Source organism: Dipodomys ordii, unplaced genomic scaffold, assembly GCF_000151885.1.
Source record: "Dipodomys ordii isolate 6190 unplaced genomic scaffold, Dord_2.0 Scaffold2, whole genome shotgun sequence".
Lineage (NCBI taxonomy): Eukaryota > Metazoa > Chordata > Mammalia > Rodentia > Heteromyidae > Dipodomys > Dipodomys ordii.
This window is the reverse complement of record NW_012267218.1, coordinates 4,138,960-4,151,940: the sequence shown is the minus strand read 5'-3', so window position 1 is coordinate 4,151,940 and position 12,981 is coordinate 4,138,960. Positions and strand designations below refer to the sequence as shown.

The 12,981-nt window shown below is 53.7% G+C and overlaps 1 protein-coding gene across 2 annotated transcripts in view; it reads left to right on the top strand.

Moving 5' to 3' along the window:
* Positions 1 to 12,981, top strand: part of Evl (Enah/Vasp-like) — a 60,701-nt gene that overhangs the window by 45,355 nt on the left and 2,365 nt on the right. Inside the window, exons 5-12 of one of the 2 annotated variants that reach the window (XM_013016325.1) lie at positions 2,011 to 2,072; positions 3,487 to 3,716; positions 4,426 to 4,547; positions 6,046 to 6,106; positions 8,278 to 8,341; positions 9,898 to 9,964; positions 10,053 to 10,115; positions 12,690 to 12,756. In XM_013016325.1, the coding sequence (XP_012871779.1) occupies positions 2,011 to 2,072; positions 3,487 to 3,716; positions 4,426 to 4,547; positions 6,046 to 6,106; positions 8,278 to 8,341; positions 9,898 to 9,964; positions 10,053 to 10,115; positions 12,690 to 12,756 (736 nt within the window). The remainder of the gene's footprint in view (positions 1 to 2,010; positions 2,073 to 3,486; positions 3,717 to 4,425; positions 4,548 to 6,045; positions 6,107 to 8,277; positions 8,342 to 9,897; positions 9,965 to 10,052; positions 10,116 to 12,689; positions 12,757 to 12,981) is intronic. The other variant, XM_013016330.1, reaches the window with a different exon arrangement.

Here is a 12,981-nt window from a genome sequence, read left to right as displayed (position 1 = left end):
CCTGGTGATCTGCTTCTAACAGCCTGTGCCTCAGATCTGAGAGCGCTTGTTGAGGGAAGTGAGGCCCAGCCCAGGCTGTATACACCCTACTCCAAGTGTGTGGGCAAGTGCCATTCCAGCGCTGAACAGCAGGGAGTTGGTGCCTGCCACCCATCAACTGGTGTGAGATTTAACACATTCTCTTCCTTGGCCTCTCCCAGATGCCTTCGGGTGATGGATCCCTAAGCCTTCTGTCTCTGACATGCTGTGTCATTATCCTGGGCAAGCCATTGCTCCTTACCCTGTTACCTCCTTTGAAGATGTTGTTAACCTTGCTCTGCCTGAGGTATTAGATGAACATGTGCTTCCTAGTGTGCTTCTGTCAATTCACAGGTGTTCACTGATCTGCCCTCAGAACTGTAGCACTTTGCAACTTAGGAAGATCTTTGTGTGCTTTTGTATTATTTCAATCCTCACAGTAACCATTAGTGGTTGTTATTACTGTTAGCTTTTCCCAGATAGGCTAGCTGAGGCTCAGAATGGAAATGGCTCACCTCCTGACAATAGGAGGCCGAAGCAGAATGTAGCCTGAGCACAAGAAGGCCAACAGCCAAGTCTGACTTCAGTTTCAAGCTCCTGACAGGTCCCAGGAAGCCTTTACCCAGAAGAAGGCAAGGAGAGGCAAAAATGTAGAGACTTACTGCTGTTATATAGGTCCTTCCATTAAACTGCCCTATTTTGAACCCAAGGTGGGCTGCAAAGAACATGCGCCAGACCAGAGCGCCCCCTGGTGGTCATACTTTGAAGTACGGAAGCCCTCAGTGCCACAGTTCGTTTTCCGGGAGAGAGGTATAGCTCATAGTGCACACAGTCATAACTTCAGAAGAGTTTTTTGTTTTTGTTTTCGTTTTTGTTTTTTTTGCAGTTCTACAGATAGAACCAACACCCTATACATGCTAGACAAGCACTCTGCCACTACACTGCATCCCCAGTCTAAGACCTGATTTTTCCAAGGTCTTCATTTTACTGTGGATTCCTGAGTGATCCATGGAGGAAGTTGGAATTCAGGCAGTTTGGATGTAGAAGCTGATGCGGATGCTGGTGGGAGCGCTTCACATACCCACATACTACCTGCAGCCCGTGGTACTCACTTTATACCCAGGCCTCCGAGGCTTGTCTCTGATCATGAAGCCATGAATCTCAGAGAAGTGACTAAAAAGCTCCTTTCCTAGATGAGATTCATGTATTTCTATTTCAGAAAACACTGACTGAGCACCTATTGCACACCAGAGACCCAGAACTCACTTCAGTCCATGGCCAACGCACAGACACAGCCTGTTTTCAACAGTGCCGGCCTGAGAACACTCAACCCTGGGTTTCAGTAGCACACAGGTGGAGTTTGCAGCCCTGCTATCATTCCTAGGTGATACCAGAAGGCCTCTGCTTTCTACCATTCACCACTGCACTCAGAGGATATCCATAGGGATCACTGTCCTTACTCATTCAGCATCTGAGAGCACCCAAGGCCATTAGAGTACTAGGATATTGGTCCCATTGAGATGCACGTGACATTGTACAGCAGAACCAAAGAGGTCTGTCCTGCAGTGGGTGTGCAGTAGAAATGATATGGTGTGTGGCCTTCTCCTGACAAGCAATAGTCCCTAAGAATTGTCTCACAGAGGTCAGCCAGGTACACTAAGAACAGACCTTCCTGGGGCCAGAAATGGCTAGGGATCTGTGGCCTAAAGGAAAAGCCTGATCAGTCTCAGTCCAGTGAATGAAATCAAGTCAGTCAGAAGTTCACCCCCACTGTGCAGCCTTTTGCTAGTGTACCAGAGCTCAGGAGACGGCTAGCCCTTCCCCATTTGGGCACTTGAGCCCAGCGTGTCCCCTCTTTTACGTGGAGGCAGCCACTGCAGTGGGAAGGACTGAGAAATCAACTCTGTAAGTTGAGTTCACTGGTCCAGATGGCCTAGAGCGTGTTATGCTGGACACAGACAGATTAGGCCATCCTCTGTGCTTGCTTTTCAGACAAGTGATGGAGCAGCAGCAGCACCGCCAAGAGTCTCTGGAGAGAAGAACCTCAGCCACAGGTGAGAGCTCTTCTGAGCCGCACTCCCCACCCATTTCCACACAGCCCCTCGGTTGGGACCCAAGGCACAGTAGGCCCTCTGAGCTGATCACATCCAGTGACCATCCCTCAGGAATGGATCAGGGAGGAAGACATAGGCACAGACGGGCTTCTGCTCAGCCATCTGGGCCTCCCATCACTCCTTCCCCAAGAGGACACGTCTAATCTCCTGTGTGTCAGGCACCATGCAGAGGGCTGAGACCCACCAGAGACAGGGCAGGCATGAGTCCCTGCTCCCAGGGAGCCCACTATCCAGCCAAGAAGACATACATCCTAACACAAAAGGCAGGCTGTGGCCACGGTAAGTGCAGAGGGCTGGGTCAAAGACCACTGCCCAGGCCAGTGGTCTCCAGGCTTCGACCTTGAATGCCTGAGGAGCTAAACACACCAGAAAATGGCATTGGCCACTCATTGATAGGCATAGAAATTGCTTATTGCCAAGTGCTTTTACATCCCTGTCTTGTTTAATTTGTTCAGATGTAGTCTCTGAAGTAAGCAGGTAAACAGTGTCTAGTTTTACTGATATGAAAACAGCCTTGCTGGTCTCTGCCACGCACTCCTGGTGCACTTCTAAGTCATGCCCCGTCCAGGCCTTTCCGTTGCTCCTCAATACTGCTCTAGTGCAGCTGCTGCCTGCCCTGGACTCCCTTCTGCTTCCGCTGTGGCGAGGGGCTTCTCTTTTCTAAGCCCAGTTGCTCACCCTTGCTTCTCCTTCCTAGCCTGATGCCTAACTTCAAGGAGGGGAAATTCTCTGAAGAGCTTTCAGCTGAGTGGAGCCCTGCTTCACAGGCAGTGCAGCCCCTGAGCCTGCTCCTGGTGGCACTTGTCAGTTTGCCACAGCCCTATCTGTATCAGTCCGTATGACTTGCTGACTTTCCCCACTCATCTTTGCTCACTATGAGCACAAAGCTGTGGCTGTTCCTCCAGTGCCTAGCGCACAGGCCGGGCAGCATGGAGGCTCCTGCCCTGTAAGGTGGAGGGTGGATACATGGAGCATAATGGGCTCAGCACGGACCCCTGCCCCCCAGCACATCTTGGGAAGTGACTTCTGTCGACTCTAGTATAGTACAAAGTACTTAGAAGTAACTCTCTCCCACTGGAGAAGCCTTGCTGGAGCGAGAGTAAATTCACTGAGCTCAAGGAATGTTAAACACTTGTGTGACGCTGAGTTCTTCTGGGCCCCAGATGCTAAACAGACCAGAGCAGGGAATAATTGTATCAGCACCAAGTTCATTCCATGGAGGCTTCCTGGAGAAAGCAGACCTTGACTGAACCTCATTGTTTGCAGTCCAGATGCCCTCTGTCCTTGTTCCCAGGGACCGGAGGGAGACCAGCAGGCTGGGCAGCTGAAAACCCCTTCCCCAATTGTGTTTCAGGGCCCATTCTCCCACCGGGACATCCCTCATCTGCGTCCGGCGCCCCACTCTCCTGTAGTGGGCCTCCACCCCCACCCCCACCCCCAGTCCCACCTCCACCCACAGGGGCCACTCCCCCCCCACCGCCGCCCCTGCCAGCTGGAGGAGCCCAGGGGGCCAGCCACGACGAGGGTTCTGCATCAGGACTGGCTGCCGCCCTGGCCGGGGCCAAGCTGAGGAGGGTACAGCGGGTAAGAGACCGGGCTCCGTGAGCAGGCCACTCCCTGGCTCACCTGCAGAACTTCTGTGCCAGGCCATCAGATGCCATCTTTGAGATGCCAGGCACCAGCCTGCCCCAGCTCTAGCTGACCTACAACTTGCACTAAAAGGTCTGTGGGCAGGGCTTCGTAAACGCTAAGTTGCCATAGTTACATTAAACTGTTCCTGTCCTCGCCTTTGCCTTCAGAACTGGAGTGCACGAATCTTCCTCTGTCGGCGAGGAAACCGAGGCACAGGGAGTTTAAATGACCTGTTCCGGTGATGCAGTTTATGAACTGCAATTTGGACTCAAGCTCCATATCTTCCAAGTTCTTGGCTTTCCACTGCTCCTTATCACTCAGTTATCTCCTAGAAACCACCCCAGCCTCCCTCCCACCCCTCCAGGCCTTCCTTCCCCATGTGTGTGCTCGATGTGGATCATAGGTCTAAAGTTCAGTCCCCTTCCACAGAGCTGTGCCTTCCCCCTCTCCTCATGTTACAGCTGGTACTGGCAAGGGCACTGGCTCAAGCCTGTAGCCCCAGGAATGTTGCCTGTGTCCTGGGTTGGGGAAGTCGACTAGATACCTCACCTTGAGGTGGCATTATTGCTGTGAGAGTCATTGGACCACGTCTTGTTTCTCCTGGGCGAGGGGCTGCTATGTCTCCACACCAGCGTCTGAGACATGCTTCCTTTATCCTCAGCCAGAAGATGCATCCGGAGGCTCCAGTCCTAGCGGGACCTCAAAGTCTGATGCCAACCGGGCAAGCAGCGGGGGCGGCGGCGGAGGCCTCATGGAGGAGATGAACAAACTGCTGGCCAAGAGGTGGGTCCTGTGTCTGCAGTCTGAGGAGCGCAGGGGGCGTCACCCGCCGCGGGCAGCTGCTCTCCCTTGGCGTCCCGTGCAGTGACCCTGATTCACCAGGTTCAGACAAGCAAGCCAAATAGTATCTTCAGTTTTTCCCACTCAAGGAGTTCATCTGAGACCTGAAGCTAGACTTCTGAACTCTAAACTTCTCTTCCTTTTAGTGTTCCAAGATTTCATGTAGCCTTTGCTGCGTGCCAGGCCTGTCCTGAGTAGGGCTAGATCTGGAGATCATTCCAGAGATACACTGGGGGGGGGTAGGTGGCAGAAGGAAAGGCCTGCATTTAGGATCCCCCGTGCAGATGTGTCACCCAGCTTTCTGCGGCTGGTGGACGAAGGTGCTCACCTCCTCCTGCTCACTGTGGAGGGTGCCGGGGAGGAGTAGTGAAATGTCAAGAGCCCAGGCGCCGCTCTGAAGACATGAGGCATGAACACTTTGCTTTGTGTCATCGTTGGCTCTGAGCCTGCTGGGACATCCACTCTTCCAGCCACCCCAGGTGTGGCTCCAGCCTGCCCATGCCCATCGGCCTGACACTATGGCGCTTTTGTTTCCATGGAGGAAACCTGAGCAGGTGGCAGACGGTGCAGTTCTTCAAGGGGATGCAAAGCTTGGGTTATGCTCTAAGTGTGGCCTGACACCAGGAATGTGCTAACCCAGAGCGACGAAGGCTGTTGGCGAGCCAGGCACCAGAGGGCCAGGAGCAGGCCTTCACCAGATTGCGCGCTGTTGTCTGAATAAGCACGTGGCATGGATGCAGTGATGGGGGCCTGTGTCCTCGGCCCCTGCTGCCTTCTCAGTCCCCTGGCATTCCCGGCCACCTCCCAGGCTGGCCAGTTTGAGTGACATCTCTGTGCCTTGAGTTCCATCTAGTGAAACACGGGAGGGTCTGTGGGGCTGAAGTGAGGAGACAGAGGCCTACGGGCACAGATAGCTCGGCTGGGGCTTTGTGCAGGGCAGCCTGGGCCCCTGCTGGCAGTGAGGAGATCCCCAGCACCCGCCTCTTCCAAAACCCCCGCTGGGTCTGGACAGACAAAGTGCCAAGACATCAATAACCTTCACAAGGCAGTGCGTTGAGTCCTGTGAGCTGTACCCAAGTGGGGCTACTTCCGTTACTCCTGGAAGAATGGAGGCTAAGGCCGAGGGAGAGTCCTTCAGGCAGAACAGCAGAGGGGGAGAGCTGTGCTCAGGCACCTGGGAAGGCGGAGAAGCCACTGTCCTAAGGACGGGACAGGGAAGAGGCGGACCGAGCTAAAGCTGCAAGGGCCTCATAGAAGGGTAGGAGGGTGGGGACTGTGAGTCAAGTGGCACAGTACCTGTCTAGCGAGTATAAGGCCTTGAGTTCCAACCCCAGTACTACCAAAACATACACACTGTGAACACCTTCCCTGAGGGACAGGGTGGGTCCGACACAGAGGCAGACAGGAGCTGATTTATGTCTTTTTTCCTCCCTGTGTTTAGGAGAAAAGCAGCCTCCCAGACAGATAAGCCTGCTGACAGAAAGGAAGATGAGAGCCAAACGGTAGGCACTTCCTCACTGCCCACTCCTGGGGCTGCTCCCAGAGTAAGCAAAGCTGCCGGCTAGGCCTTCGGGGTACTGGCGTGTATCTTGTTTGGACACGCATGGTGGCACTTCACTGCTTTGTAGGAGGGGCACACACACAGCATTCTGTATACCAGACGGTGCCCCATCCTTGAAGCTGCAGCCCTGAGGACATGGAGGCCAGGTAGTAAGGCCAAAACCACCCAGAAGTTCTGAGAGGAGCCCAGAACCCTCAGGAACAAAGGAGTCTACCTCCCCTGTGTCCCAGGGTGCTCAGACACACTGTGTCTCAGCAAGGGATTGGGGGTCGGAGTACCTGCTATAGAGGAATTATAGTGGCAGCTGGAGTGGGTTTATTTCCCTATTATTTCTGACCCTAAAGACGCCTCGTGAGTCCACTGAGCCCAGCAGAAGCTGATGGTGAGTTGTGGTGGAGTATTCTGGAACCCCAGGCTCTTGTCATTGGTGGGCATCATGGAGGCTAGCATGCTAGCACAGCGTCCACATCCACTTGCATTCGGGGCAGTCAGTTTTCTTTGCTCTGGGTTAACTCTATAGTAAGCACTAGTCTCAGCTTCAAACGCACCTCAGTGGCAGAATGAGAGAGAACACAGCAGCCAGGAGCGGGTATATACTTCCTGCCTCATCCTCTCCATCCAGCCACGCACGCCCCACACTGTGCCACGTGCAGCTGTGCTGGGCCTGACCACTGCGCTTCCCCCTGCCTCTGCCAACCAGCTTCGCTCAGCCTGCATTTCTACAGGAACCCTGATCCCAGACACAGCCTCCCCGATCCCAAAGCTGGGGAGAGCCCTTCATGCGGCCTGGCTCTTCTCCCAGGGTGCTTCTGAGCCCTGCACACGGGCAAGATGCCAGGCAGACTCCATCTCCTGCCAGACCACAGGCCAGGGAGCCACGTTGGACCTCCTCACTGGGCCACCATGCCTGGCACCCACTATGAAGTTTGGCCCTCAATAACTTGCCACCTGTTTATGGAAGGCCAACATCCCCTGAGGCAGGGCTGCAGGTAGTAGCAGACAGCCACATTCCCTCAGACATTGCCTCCCTTAGATTGGTGCTGGCTTCTCATAGGTCGCTGCTGGTGCATTGTGGCCCCAGCTTCTCAAGCCACAACCAAGGGATTCTGAAGCCTTCAACCCTAAGATGGAGCTTTTTCCCTCACATTCCATCGTTTCCTCCCCTTTTTTCTTTTGCCCACCTCCTCCCCCATCTTACTTGTTTTGTTCAGGTGTTTGTTGTTCAAGCAGAGTCTGATATGCAGGAGGATTGCCCTTCTCAAGACTGATCCTTATGCATCAGCCTCTCTAGTAGCTGGCATTATAGGCATACTGCCACCACAGCCAGCTGCCTGCATCCCTGTAAGCCTTCTTGCCTCTACAATGCAAGGTTTCCTGCAGAAGCTCCACGCAAGGTTAAAGTGGAAAGACACATAGGTGGCCAGCTTATTTTTTTTTCACTTTAAGTATTTTCCAAATTCTCTTCAGTGGATTATAGTTAATGAAGAAAAAAAGAGTATTATATAAAAGAAGATAGGAGCCCTGAAATTAGAGTCATGTGACAGACAGGTACTCTGCCACTTGCTGGCTGATGGCCAATTACATAACCACTCCAAGGACCAATTCTACCCCAATGGAAATGCTAGCCCAGGGGGTAGGAAGGTGGCTTAGTGGTAGATTGCTTGCCTAGCACACATGAAACCGTGGGCTCGATTTCTTAGTGAACAGAAAAAGCTGGAGGTGGTGCCATGGCTCAAGTGGTAGAGTGGTAGCCTTGAGCAAAAAAGGCTCAGGAACAGTGCCCAGGCCCTGAGTTCAAGCCCCAGACTGGAAAAAAAAAAAAAAAAAAGGCCAGCCCAGGGCTCCCTAGGTCCCCAGGTTGCATGGCTGATCGGAGGGTGTGCAAAGCCTCTTCCCCTGTAAGGGGTCTGGGCTTAGGGCTGAGGCTGCAAGGAAGCTCTGCTGTCCTCCGGCAGCCTCTGCCTGTGGAAGCGCTCTCTACAGCGCAATGAACTCAGCCAGATTTGGGGGTTTTGTTCTTTGATGATGAGTATTCTCTTACTAGTTATGAAAGTGAGACCCTAAGCAGCCTTCCTGAGCAGACTAATACAAGAACCCTTTTTCCTGTTTTAGGAAGAGCCTAACACCTCCCCATCCCCGGGGACCCGAGCCTCCAGCCAGCCACCCAACTCCTCAGGTAAGAAGTGCGTGGCCCATTGAGACCTGAGGTCAGAAAAGCAGGACAGAGGGACTCTTAGGGAAAGCTCACTTTACACACGTGACTAAGAGGGCCAGGCCCCAGAAGCCCAGCTCCAGAAAGTGCCTGTGCCTCTCCCAGGAGACCAAACTGCCAGCCAAGAGCTGAGCAGAAGCCCAAGAAGTGCCCAAACAACTGGCTGTCAGACCAGCCCTGTCCCCAGGACCCTTGGTCTACCCAAAGGAAGCCACCTGCCACACAGAACCCAACCATGGTGGAGGTTACCACTAAGGCTTGGGTTTGTGTGGGTCTGTTTGCTATGATGTGTCTGTTTTGTCCATTGTGGGGCTTGAACTCTGGACTTGGTTGCTGTCCCTGAGCTCTTCACCTCAAGGCCAGCGCTCTACTACTTGAGCCACAGTGGTTTTCTGGAGTCTCATGGATTTTTCCTGACCGGGCTGGCTTTGAACCGCCTCCTGAGTAGCCAGGATCACAGACATGAGCCTCCGGCATCCAGCTTATGATGTATTTTTTTTTTCTGCAGTACTGGGGCTCAAACCCAGAGCCGCATGATAGGCAAGCACCCTCCCACTAAGCACACCCCTGTCTAATGTCAGGATTCATATCTCCAATGTAATGCCAACTTAATCAGGTGTTAGTCAATCTTGGTCCAACATAAACAGCCCCCACCCCTGCCCTGGTCATTCCAGTTAGCTGCAGCAGAGGGGATATGGTTAGACAGTGATGAGGTTTAGTAGTGGGAGAAGACCTAGGAACTGGTTGTTGGATGAGCACATGTTCAGTGTCTGCTGTGCCAGGCCGGTGTTGGTGAGCACGGTAAGAGAGGCCAGAGGAGGGGTCAGTTTATCCCATATGGGCGGTCAGGCTCCTGCCCGCCTACCACAGGGTCATGGCGCATGCCTACTCGTGTACAAATTGTCAGACAGCGTGTACAGGTGTCCATGTCCTTCCCTTCGAGGATTCTGCCTGAGGTGTCGACTTATCAGTACCTGTCTATTCTTGGCTGGTGTCATTTCCCTCCCTTGCTTAGTTCTGTAGCCCATAGTTCAAGCCTCACAACTGACCAAAAAATAAATGAAAGAAAGAGAAGGAAGGAAAAAGAAAAGATCCCTGAAATCTGAACCCTTTCTAGTCCTAATCATTTCAGATCCAAGACACCCACCCTAAACCTCTTAACCTGTGTCAGTTGTACAATCCCAGTGGATCTGGCTACAGCAAAGCAGGTGGAATACAGACTGAGTCTTGCAGGGGTAGGGGGAAACCCACTCACCCCGAGACTGGAGTCACTGAGTCCATGGACTGTCCTCTGTGGAGAGCCTAGCTAGCCATGGGTAGAGAACGTGAAACCCCATCTCAAGTCAAGGGAATTAGAACTGAAGATGGGGTCACTATGTGCCCTTGGGCCAGGGGAGCCAGATTGCAGCTCTACTCTGAGCTCATCACCCTCAAAATAGGCAGGCGCCTTCATGGGGTGGGTTTGGGATGGCCCTGCATCCTCAGCTCTGTGGCTTTTCATGCACGAAATGAATCAACAGAGGCTGGCCGGAAACCCTGGGAGCGGAGCAGCTCGGTGGAGAAGCCTGTGTCCTCACTGCTGTCCAGGTGAGCTGCACTGCAGAGAGACGACCTGGTGGGCAGAGGCGGGCACCAGTGCACAGGTTCACATGTCTGTTTCGTTCCATTGCCCTAGAACCCCGTCAGTGGCAAAGAGCCCCGAAGCTAAGAGTCCCCTTCAGTCGCAGCCTTACTCTAGGTACCGAACAACCCTCCTGCCCACGTATCCCCAGGCTCCGGATCCTCCTCTGTTCCCCATCCTTGACTAACACCACCCCAGCCCAATCTCACGCCCTGGCATTAACAGCTTGCTTTGGGAAGGGAGGCCTGCTCTCAAAGCAGGGATGGTACGGTGGAGCTGGAGGGACTTGGTGGTTGAGCGGGCTTCTCCTTCCCCCCTGTGAAGGGGAGGCTGAGGACTAGGAGAGAGATGGCTTCCAAGGGAGGCACAGAATTGGTGTCACAAGGGAAGTGATTGAGCTGGCCGTAGACAGCTATGTGGACTGCTGGCACTGAGGGACTTACTAGCCACAGCTGCCGCCCTCGGCCCTCACCCCTGCGGCCTGGTCCTGGTCCTCTTCCTCTGCCTGCAGCATACCCAGCCGGTCTCCCCACCAGTACTTTGACCATGCTTCCCAAACCAAAAGCTTGCGGGACAGCAGGATAGAACATTTCAATAAGCTCTCCCCAAAAGTCAGAGCTGAACTGCCCCCACAGTAACCTAAGACAAGTCTGCCACAATTGAAGGGATCCAGAGCCCACCTAGGAGTGTCTCCACTTCCCACCAAAAATTTTAAAAAGTGGGCTGGGATGTAGCTCAGTGGCAAAGCGCTTGCCTAGCAAGTGCAACGTCCTGGGTTCAATCCCCAGTACCAAAAAAGAAAAGACAAAAAAAATACAGTTAAAAAAAAATTTTTTTAAAGTAACTCTAATCAGGTGCTAGCGGCTCATGCCTGTGATCATAGCTACTCAGGAGGCTGAGATCTGAGGATCATGGTTTGAAAACTGGACAGGAAAATCCGTGATATTCTTACCTCCAGTTAACCACCTGAAAACCAGAAGTGGAGCTGTGGCTCAAAGTGGTAGAGCACTAGCCTTGAGCAAAATAGCTCAGGGACAGTGCCCAGGCCCTGAGTTCAAGTTCCATGACTGACAAAGAAAAAAACAGCTCTTGTCCCAGAGCAGGTAGTGTAGACAGTCTCGCAAAGTGAAGCAAGGTGATTACCAGGCCTGGCTATAGTTGAAGTAGGTGGACAGGGAGTGGTGTCCATGGTCAGCCAGGGGCAGCAGGAACTCCTCGGCGGCTCTGGAGAAGGCAGAGGGCTAGATGTCGTGGCCATTCATGGGGGCTTGAAGGAAGGGTCTGGATGCAGGTGGAGCTTGCTCTGTGGGGACTTGGGGGACAGCCTCCAAGCCTAAGGGATAGCAGTGATTATGCCGAGCCATCACCATCCTGGCATGCTCAGAGAGAAGCCAGTGTGGCTGCAGCTTGCCCAGGAAGCTTGAGTACTCCAGAGCTCACTATGGCTCTCAGAGGGAAGTGTCAGGGTCACCTAGAGGCCAGCCCACAGTCTCCAGGACGGCTGTCCTTGCCTGCTACTACACACGACACACACGGGGTTGCTGTGCTCCAGCGCCCCTCCCTCCATGGGAACATTGTCGACTGTTCCCACTTGGAACAACATCACCAAGATCGCCGGCTCAGAGGGGCCACCCCTGTGCCAGACAACGAGTGCTCATCCCGGGGGGGCTCTCAGGTTCATGGGAGAGCTGGCCAGGTTTCCCTGCGGGTATGCTGACCCAGAGCCTGCAACCTGCAGAGAAGGCCTTGGCCTCACCAGATCCAGAACTGCTCAGGATGCGCCTGGCATCCTAAGTCATCGGGAGGGTCAAGGGCACTTTGTTTCTCATCCACACTCCTCAGCTACTGCTTTACCAGCCAGTCCTAATCTGGGTGTTGACCCTCAGCAGCCAGGTGGGCCCGCCCACTCCTCCTGACTCAGGCTGTATTTGTTTCCTGGCACCAAGGAGTTCAGCAGCTGTTCTCCTGATGGTGTTCTGAAAGACCAAGTAGTTAGACAAGTATTGGGCTAAGATTTTCCAGGGAGGTTGAAATTCAAGTCAGTTGACCTTAGTTCCCAACCTTTTACAGAAATGGGACTGGGAGAGAGTGAGGGAACAGAAGACACTGTACAAAAGGAAATGTGCTCATTACCTGACTCATGTAATTATGATCCCTCTGTATATCACCTTTATGATAACAATAAAGTAAATAATAATCACAACAATAATGAAAAAAGAACTTGGCCAGGTTCCCCCATCTCTTATAGGCTCTACTTCCCCCCCCGACCCTCCCCCACCAAAAAAAACCTGCCTCAAATGAGCAAACACGAGTCCCAGGACCTGTACTGGGGAGAGAGCTACAGGCTCTGCAGCCACCCCAGCGGAGCTGCTGCAAGGCCGGCTGAGCCTCATGCTGTCCGTAGTGCCACAGTTTTCAGCCAGGAACACAAACCCCATGCTGAGGAAGCTTCTGGTACAGGCTCCCTTCAGGGAGGCAGTAGGAGCTCAGGGGGCTGCCTTCTCTGCCCTCAAGTCCGAAGACAACACCTTGCCAGCCTCCACTTCTTGACTCTTGGGCTGGGAAATATGGTCACAGTATCCACAGAGAAGGCACCTGCATCCATCAGGCACCTTGCAGTGGCCCAGGAAGGCCCAGGGAGCGGCAGCCCGCAGCCCTGCTGCCCTCCCCACGCTGCCTTTCCTCTCCTAGGGTGAAGCCTGCTGGGAGTGTGAATGACGTGGCCCTGGATGCCTTCGACCTGGACCGGATGAAACAGGTGAGTGCCCCTCCCTTGGTCACGAGCATCTGTGGTCAGTGTACCCGGTGGGCTGAATTGGGCAGCACATGCTTGGCAGGCAGACAGTGGTGGGAAGGCTGGACACACGTCCATTGTTGCACCAGCCACTGCCATTGCCAGAACAAAGGTGACTCTGCCTTTCTGAGGTGTCCACGCTTGCCCTTGCCCCTCCCCGTGGGCAGCCTTGGTCTTAGAGTGGACTTG